Consider the following 9,097-nt stretch of genomic DNA (forward strand, 5'->3'; position numbering starts at 1 on the left):
GGAAAGAGCAAGAGAGAGAAAGAAAAAGTGAGAAAACAAGCCACTAGGTCTAGGACTCAAACCACAGTCAGCCATGTGAGAATTCAACATCTTTAACCACCACGCTACCTGCTAGCCCCTAGAATAGACTATTTTAATGTTCCTTCCAACTCTGACCTAGAAGTCACTAATGGGAGTGGAGACATGGGGTAAAAATGGAAAATCAAAAAAGAAAACAGGAACTGACACACAGTAGGTGATCAACAAACATCTCCCTCCTTCCTTCCTTTCCTTTCACCAGCAACATTTTAGGTGCTACGAAGTCTTCTTGAAGGGTTGGGAGTAAATAAAAAGAGACACAAAGGGAAGAAAGAAGAGGCAAAGTGAGAAAAAAAAAATGAGTGGAACTTTATTTAGGCACCTTCTGTACTATCGGTGAGAAGAAAAGGTGGCTTTGTCTCACCCCACACTGTCTTTGGCTTTTTGTCTTCTGAGAACTGGAGGGATGTTTAGGTAATGGTTAGACTTAAGTGAGTAGATGAGGAAGAAAATGGATGAGATAAAGAGGAGAAAAGATGATGCCTTTGATGAAGGTGGGGCTGAGAGCCCTAAACTGAGTTCAGCTCTTTTTTCTTTTTCTTTTTTAACTTACCAGAAGGCATGTGCACTTGCCAAGAGATCCAGAGAGAAAGACTGTCCCCAGTGAAGCACAGTCACACTGCAGTGCCTTCTCCGTTACTTCATCCCTTTGGGCCTCTGGGACAAATGCACATGTGCCTGGAGACTCCTTCAAACTGCTGAGGCTGGGACTTGAACCACAGTCAATCATATAGAATCTATTTTCCTTAACTGCCGGGCTACAGAGACAGCCTGAAAGTTTGGATTTGACTAGTATTTACTAATTGCATGATCTTTTATTTATTTAAGGTTTTTGCCATAGAGCGTATATACTCACCAAAAAGAGATGGAGAGAGATGGTGAGAGGGAAAGTGAGAAATCACTCCGAGGGGGGACGGCCATGCCACAGTCCCTTTTCCTCCATCCTCCTCTTGGGATTTTGGGCATGTACGCACATGTGCCCAACATGAGTTTCAAGCCACCAGGTCCAGGACTTGAACCGCCATTGGCCATGTGGGAGTCAAGCACTTTAACCACCATGCTACCTGCTGACCTCCCATAACGGTATGATCTTGTGCAGATAATTGCATTCCTATTTCTTCCACTGAAAAATAGCAGCCCTTACCACCTTGTCCAATTGATCTGAAAATCACCCAGAATGATGCATATACATTAAAAACTATAAAAAGCTATTTATATTACAGTCATAATTTTTTTTTTTTTGGAGAGGTTTTTTCACTCTAGGGCGCGTGTGCTCGCCAGACAGACAGAGAGAGACATAGAGACAGAAAGCGAGAAATCACCCCCCAGGGGGGATGGCCACGCCGCAATCCCTTCTTCATTCTCCTCTCGGGATCTTGGGCATGCACGCACACGCGCCCAGCGTGAGTTTTAAGCCACCGGGTCCGGGACGCGAACCGCGGTCGACTACGTGGGAGTCCAGCGACATAGCCGTTATGCCAACTGCTGGTCCCACAGTCACAAATTTTAACAATGTTAATTGTGAGAGTAGCTACATAACTTATGAGATCCAGTGCAAAATAAAAATGTGGAGCTCCTTGCTCAAAATTATCAAGAACTTCAAGGTGGCGACAGCAGAGCATCAAACCAGGCATGGGCTCCTCTGGGTACAGGACCCTGGTGTAACTATTCAGGTCACATTCCCATGACTGGATGATTGCTTCACAAACTAATCAAACCCTTCTATTCCTTTCTGTTCTCTGAACCCTCATCCTTGCTTTATTACAATATGTGACTTTCGGCTCAGCAGACAAGTTCATTTTCAGCTTCATAGTCCAGGCCTTGAAGGGAGGTCCATTTTTTTTCTTTTTTTTCTTTTTTTTTGCTATAGGGTGTGTGCCCTCGCCAGAGAGACAGAGAGACAGAAAGCGAGAAATCACCCCCCCAGGGGGGATGGCCATGTCACAATCCCTTCTCCTCCATTCTCCTCTCAGGATCGTGGGCATGCACACACATGTGCCCGGCATGAGTTTAAGCCGCCAGGTTTAGGACTCGAACTGCGGTCGGTTACATGGGAGTCCAGCGACATAGCCATTACGCTAACTGCTAGTCCCAGGGGGGTCCATTTCTTACATTTTCTTGCCATGATTCTATGCTAGTCTATGACCCTTGGTTTCCAACAATATTTCTTATGGATTGAGGTGGCATCCATATCATCATCACCTATCCTTCTCTAGGAGTATGTCTCAGCAAACTGGGCTTGCCCTGAAATTCTAGTCCCAACCAGTACCCGGTTCCTACTGTAGCAAGTACTATTCTCGCCTTCAATTAATCTAGTTACCTCCTCTTGCCTTCCAAAATAATAACAATTTCATTAGCTTGCCCTTCACAGTTTACAGTGGACCTTCATTTATAGTCACTTAGTCAATCAGGAAGACTTTATTGATTTACATACTAGGTATCCACCTTGTACCGTGCATTTTAAGGGAGGCAGAATAAGTGTGAATTATCTCCATCCCTGCAAAACTTACCATCTTGTGGCAGTGGAGGAGGGAGCAGTTCTTTAACTAAGTATGTCAGTCAGTTAACAAATTAGTAAATAGATCAGGCAATGTGTCAAGGCAAACACTGAGCTATGAGTTCAAAGGCCAGGGACTCAGGTGGGTAGAGAATTTACCAGCTAATGATCTAGAGGGTGTCTCTTAGCTGGTCTGGCTTTAGTCTTCATGTATAAAATGAGTATGATGATAGGACCAGTCCATGGCTGGTGGTTGAGATGGATTCCACAGGGTCAACTGTGGTTTGAGTCCCAGACCCAGTGGCTTAAACATGTGGGGTACATGTCCACATGAGCCCAAAATCCCAAAAGGAGGGGTAAATGGAGAAGGGATTGCAATATTACCATTCCCTCATAGGGTATGCTCCCTCTCACTGTTTCTTTCCCTCTCACTGTTCTCTGTTCTTTGGCTAGTGCTCACACCCTCTAGCGAACTAAAAATAAAAACGAGAGTTGATGAAGCTCATGATGCATAAAGTCCACCTGTCGAGGCAGTGAGGATTAAACTAGATTATAGAAGAGCAAAGGACCTGAACATTAAGATACTTGGAAAAATTTTATTTTGCTTTGTGGTGAAGAGGGGAGAGCAGTGTGCCTTGTATAGTCAAAGGAGCCTTCATGGAAGAGATGGTTCTTGGAGAGGGCCTTGAAGAATGAGGGGGTGGGACCAGCAGTTAGCATAATGGCTATGTCGTTGGACTCCCACATAGTCAACCGTGGTTCGAGTCCCGGACCCGGTGGCTTAAACTCACGCCGGGCGCGTGTGCGTGCGTGCCCAAGATCCCAAGAGGAGAATGGAGGAGAAGGGGATTGTGGTGTGGCCATCCCCCCACCGGGGGGGGTGATTTCTCGCTTTCTATCTCTCTGTCTCTCTCTCTGTCTGGCGAGTGCACGTGCCCTATAGCAAAACAAAACAAAACAAAACAAAAAAACAAAAACAAAAAAAGAATGGAGGTGGTTTGGAGAGGTGTAGGGGAAGATGGAACCGCATGAGCAAAGGCTCTTAGGCTGGACTGTGAACCTAACTTGGGGCTTCCCTGACTTCTAATTGGTGTTAGTCCACAGCCATCTTGCTGTTCTGAATGCTTCGTTTAGTCACCTGGGCCCTTTTCCCTGCATCAAACTACTATTTATTGACCTCTGCCTGTGCATTGAGTCTAATTTCCAGAACATGTGAGATCCACCCCATCCTATCTAGGTACTAGGTACCTCCCTGAAGACATATTAAATAGTAAAGCAAGCCAGGAATAATGGTGTTTTGAACACACTGCTCAGGGCCTGGACTACTTCTCTGCAGTCCTAGAGCTCACCAGCAGCCCCCACACTCCCATGGTTTCTCTGCTTGTCTGTCCCTGCCCAGCTGGAAGCCTGTGGCAGAATATATCGACCAGCAGTTTGAGCAGTATTTCCGAGACGAGAGTGGCCTGAACCGCAAGAACATCCAAGACAACAGGGTGCACTGCTGCCTGTACTTCATCTCACCCTTCGGCCACGGGTATGGTCCGAGCCTGAGGCTCCTGGCACCAGCAGGTGCTGCCAAGGGAACAGGCCAAGAGCACCAGGGGCAGGGCTGCCACTAGGAGGTGATCACAGATTCCTGTTCCCCAGGCTCCGGCCATTGGATGTTGAATTCATGAAGGCCCTGCATCAGCGGGTCAACATCGTGCCTATCTTGGCCAAGGCAGACACGCTGACACCTCCTGAAGTGGATCGCAAGAAACGCAAAGTGAGGGAAGCTGGTAGGGGGTGGGGATCAGGTGGGCTTTCAGAAAGGATGGGGTCCCCAGAACTGTGGGCCCCTCATCTGTTTGCCAGATCCGAGAGGAGATTGAGCGCTTTGGAATCAAAATCTATCAGTTCCCAGACTGTGACTCTGATGAGGATGAGGACTTCAAATTACAGGACCAAGCTCTAAAGGTGGGGTCACCCCAGAACAAATGTTTCTCATTTTCTTTTGGGCAGAAGAGGGGAGTAGAGTTCTCTAAAGGGGGCAGGATATTGGGGTGGGAGAGGATCATAGCTTTCTAGAGTGAAGCAGAGAAGATGAAGATATAAGTAGAAAGGAATAGGTGAAAATGGGGGATGCTGACAGGCACCCCTCACTTCTTCCAGGAAAGCATCCCATTTGCAGTAATTGGCAGCAACACTGTGGTAGAAGCGAGAGGGCGGCGTGTTCGAGGCCGCCTCTATCCCTGGGGAATTGTGGAAGGTAAAGCACTGAGCTCGTGACCAGGGTATCTCCTTGCCCTCAGTAGCTTCCTCTACCCATGCCCCTGGCTGACCCCTAGCCTTGCTATACAGTGGAAAACCCAGGGCACTGCGACTTTGTGAAGCTGAGGACAATGCTGGTGCGTACCCACATGCAGGACCTGAAGGATGTGACACGGGAGACACACTATGAGAACTACCGGGCACAGTGCATCCAGAGCATGACCCGCCTGGTGGTGAAGGAGCGGAATCGCAAGTATGACCAGAAGCCAGGACAAGCTGACAGGGGGGTCCCACGTATAGCCTTGGGTGAGACCAAGCCCTTCCTTTGCTCTCTCGTTGGCCCTGGGCTCAATCCAAACAAGTTTTGGGTCCCCCTAGTCTTATCAACCCTCCTTTCCCCTTGCCCTTAGCAAACTGACTCGAGAGAGTGGTACCGACTTTCCCATCCCTGCTGTCCCACCAGGGACAGATCCAGAAACTGAGAAGCTGATCCGAGAGAAAGATGAGGAGGTGAGAACAGTGTGGGGGTAGGGGTTGACAGCTCGGGAGGTCCCCTGTTTGATCAGAAACAAACTTTAGTATCTCTGGCTGGGAATAGAAAGACACTGGTGTACATCTGGGTCCTGGGTTGGCCAGCTGGTGGTTCTGCCCAGAATCCCCATCATACCTCCAAGTGATTAAAGCCCTGGTTTAAGGGATTTGAATACTATAGTCCAGTACTGTAGGACTCTGCAAAGCCCCATTTTCACGCATGTGCTATTCCAGCTGCGGCGGATGCAGGAGATGCTACACAAAATCCAAAGACAGATGAAGGAGACCCATTAACTGGCTTTCAGCCCTGGATATTTAAATCTCTTCCTGCCCATGCCGGCCTCTTCCAGCACCACCTCTGCTCAGGCCCCTGCAGCTACTGCCACTTCGCCTTACATCCCTGCTGCCTCCCCAGAGACTCAGAGGAAATAAAGTTTAATAAATCTATAGGTGCTTTCTGGTGTCCCTGTCTGTACCTTACCTGTGTCTTTACTTCCTCTGGTGACCAAGGCCTAGGTGACTTAGGATCAAAATTTGACAGGTTGAGGGAGGAGAAGGATGATTTCTGGCTTAGGGAAGGGAAAGTGGGAGAAACTTTCCCCTTCCATGACAGTGTTCAGTCCCTGTTGAGAATCCAGCATGGCCCCTCTCTCTTTTAAAAAATGCATTACAACTTTTAAACCAGAACCTTATCCCCTCCACCCTCACCTCTCTATTCATAATAGAGCTTGTGTACATGCATGAGAGAGAGAGAGAGAGAGAGAGACCCTCCGCAGGGTCTGGTCAAGGGAGATCCTCTTCCTCCAGTCTAAGAGTCCTTCAGCCCTCTGTGATCTTCTCTCTCCAGACCCTGGGCACTCAGGCGCATGTCCAGCATGTTTCAGGCTGACCAGGCAGCGGATTTGAACTGTGGTTGCCATGTAGGACCTGGCTTCTTTTAAGCAGTGCATCACTGCTATACTACTGAGCCAGCCCTGGTTTCTCTGTCTTCATGACCATTATCTATCCTGTCTCTATTATCTGGGGCCTGGACTGCTCTTTATTCTTCCCACATTTAGTACCTTCAATTTTGTAGCAGTTTTGGGTCTAATACTTCCCTTTGGGGAAACAAAATATTAATTGCATGCGACCACCTGACTTCCTATGTCCCCTAATCTGGGGAAAGAGATAAGCAGAATCTAGCTCTGCACTCTAGGAAGCCTGACAGAGCATTGAAAAAATGCCAGAGGCCCTGTAATCACCAACATTACAGTACGTGCTGAGAATAAAGGCGCAGCCATTATCTTGGAGGAGTTAAATACTCAATCAAATGTTGAGAATCTGCTAGGTTGCAGACTGCTCTAGATCCTGGAGTTAAAAGTAGTGAACATAGGCAAGTTTCCCGTTTTCCTGGAACCTGCTAACTTTACTAGAAGTTCCAGTGATCCATATACAAGAACACGTGAAGGGAACCAGCAGTTAGCATGGCTGGACTCCCACGTAGTCGACTGCGGTTTGCATCCCGGACCCAGTGGCTTAAAACTCACGCGAGGCGCGTGTGCGTGCATGCCCAAGATCCCAAGGGAATGGAGGAGAAGGGGTTGTGGCGTGACCATCCCCCCTGAGGGGTGATTTCTCGCTTTCTATCTCTCTGTCTCTATCTGGCGAGTGCACGCGCCCTATAGCGAAAAATCCTCTCCAAAAAAACCCCCAAAAAACAAAAAAAAAACACGTTAAGACACTTCAGCCCAGGGACCTGGTAGGAAAGTGTTCAGGCCCAGATAGCTGAGGCTCTCTGTTGAGATTCGCAATCAACAGTTCTCCATGTCTGTCGGGTTAGTGGTATCACGGGGCCACCACGACCTCCAGCGGCCACCCTCCGTCTTACTGCCTGCTCTGAGTCCCCTCCCCCGCTACCTCCGAGGGGGGCGGGGAAAGGGAGGGGCGAGGAGAGCTGAATCCTTGCGAGCGTCCTGTTCCCCTTGCCTTGGGACCTAGGTTGCTGCCGCAAACTAGTACAGGCTCTCAGATCGACCTAGGATTCCTCTCTCGAGTAAGAGATCTTTGTTCAGGGCTGGCTGTACAAGGCAGGTTATGAAGGACGGCAGGGACGTTGCTGATAAGAGGGTTAGAGGACCTGTCAAGACACTGGAAAGGGGAACCCCGGTCGGGAGAAGACCGAGGCAGAGTTTCAAGCCCAGCCCTCCCGGCTCTCCAAGCCTGCAAGGTTTCTCCCATTCTGGCGTTGGGACCTGATGACCGCAGCGAAACCAAAACTGGATGGATAAACTGAGGTGCTCCGGGGATCGACTTGAGAAATGCCTCCGGGGCGGGGTTGTCACCGGAAGTGGCTGTAAGACTTTGCCCTTACATTGCCCGCCTCCAATGCGCTACCAGTAAGAGACCGTCCGCCACCACTTCCGGTCCCCGGAGCAGGAGCCATCCGTCCCGCTTTTACTGTTCTCCCATTGGCTGCCGCAGGGACGCGCTGTGATTTCCCATTGGTCGCGTCTCCCTCCGGCGTTGCACCTCCTCCCTCCAGGTACAGTCTCGTCTTCCGTCACCCGATAGGCTAAAGACTGGGAGGGCGTCTGCTCTACTCGACCAATGAGTGGCGTGGAGAGTGAGGGCGGCGGCTGCGTGATGGGGGCAGGGAGGGACTTGGTGTGGCCATTGGCCAGGGCGGGCACAGACCAGCGATATCATTGGTTGGGGAGAGGGGCGCTGTGGTGGGGTCGGAGCTGCGCGGTCTCCGCAGCTGCGGGAGACGGAAGTGGTGAGAGCGCGGCCTCGGAGGGTCGGGTGGACGCTGCCTGGGTGAGTCACCGTGCCCCGTGCACTGCCAGCCAGGGAACCGCAACGACCGCTTCTTGCCTGGCCCCGCCCCGTCCCCCACCAGTTTTCTTGAGTCCCGCCTTCTGTCATTCGGGGCTCCGCCTCCGAGTCTTTAGGCTCCGCCCTAGAACCTGGGCACCTGGGTTCCTCTGCCAGCCTGGCTCGCCTCTCCCTCCCTTGGGACCAGATCCTGTAGGTCTGGAAACCTTGGGCCCCCCCTTGACCTGGTCCTTGTTTGTCCTCCCCCTCCTCCATTTCCCTGAGGCTGTGCGCCAGTGGGCGGTGAGGCAGCATCTCTGACTTGCTGCTTGCGGGCTCTCTCAGGAGCAAAGGTGGGCTGGAGAAGAGGATGATCGAGATGTGAGCAGGACCACATATGGAGGCTCTTACGCTCACAGCCTCTCGCGGGGCTCTGCTGCACTGCTCCTGAGCATAACAGGCATGAAGGAAGGTGTCAGTTTGAAACCTGGGCCTGACTCCCTAAATGGGTGTAGGAGGCCCCATCCCAGAATCCCTACTACTTGTGCCCATTTGACAGATACTGACTCTGAGGTTGGGCTGAACTGATTCTGCCCTGGTTGTATAGCCTCCTCCCCTTAATCTCTAACCCTATTTAGTGTCAAGTATACTTAGCAAGATTCTTTCAGCCCTGCTGCCCTCTGATCACAAGCTGTGGCTCCTTCTCTCTTGTCCTCTGCTCTGGACTCTGCTCTCAGTAAACAGGTCAGGTGGGTGCTACTCGCAGACTCAGAGATTGGCAGAGGTTTCTGTGGATTCATAACCCCATCAGGGCCAAAAATGAGTCCTAATTGAATAGCCTTTGTCTTTTAAGAGTTCACAGTTGTCTTGCTCTCCCACAAAGAACAGGATTCTGCTGCTTCTTCTGGCTCTGGGAAACAGACTCCTGAATTCTACTAAAAGTCTTGG

The 9,097-nt window shown here is 50.3% G+C and overlaps 3 protein-coding genes across 9 annotated transcripts in view; all 3 read left to right on the forward strand.

The window, feature by feature from the left end:
- The window catches only part of SEPTIN4 (septin 4), a 30,046-nt gene extending 24,243 nt beyond the window's left edge, over window positions 1-5,803 (forward strand). For 4 of the 6 annotated variants that reach the window (XM_006154631.3, XM_027774238.1, XM_006154636.3 and 1 more), the window contains 7 exons: window positions 3,975-4,109; window positions 4,223-4,340; window positions 4,430-4,531; window positions 4,727-4,823; window positions 4,916-5,078; window positions 5,236-5,335; window positions 5,591-5,803. In XM_006154631.3, the coding sequence (XP_006154693.1) occupies window positions 3,975-4,109; window positions 4,223-4,340; window positions 4,430-4,531; window positions 4,727-4,823; window positions 4,916-5,078; window positions 5,236-5,335; window positions 5,591-5,650 (775 nt within the window). In that variant the 3' untranslated portion in view covers window positions 5,651-5,803. Of the gene's footprint in view, window positions 1-280; window positions 327-3,974; window positions 4,110-4,222; window positions 4,341-4,429; window positions 4,532-4,726; window positions 4,824-4,915; window positions 5,079-5,235; window positions 5,336-5,590 lie in introns of those variants that run through there. The other 2 variants (XR_003550409.1, XM_006154632.3) reach the window with 2 other exon arrangements.
- The window catches only part of SKA2 (spindle and kinetochore associated complex subunit 2), a 1,094,818-nt gene that overhangs the window by 618,942 nt on the left and 466,779 nt on the right, over window positions 1-9,097 (forward strand). The window lies entirely within an intron of this gene.
- The window catches only part of MTMR4 (myotubularin related protein 4), a 34,493-nt gene continuing 32,679 nt past the window's right edge, over window positions 7,284-9,097 (forward strand). Inside the window, exon 1 of one of the 2 annotated variants that reach the window (XM_006154642.3) lies at window positions 7,284-7,877. The gene's annotated coding sequence lies outside the window, so the exon portion shown is untranslated. Of the gene's footprint in view, window positions 7,878-8,038; window positions 8,153-9,097 lie in introns of those variants that run through there. The other variant, XM_006154643.3, reaches the window with a different exon arrangement.

The sequence above is a fragment of the Tupaia chinensis genome, unplaced genomic scaffold, assembly GCF_000334495.1.
Source record: "Tupaia chinensis unplaced genomic scaffold, TupChi_1.0 Scaffold000416_1, whole genome shotgun sequence".
Classification (NCBI taxonomy): Eukaryota; Metazoa; Chordata; class Mammalia; order Scandentia; family Tupaiidae; genus Tupaia; species Tupaia belangeri.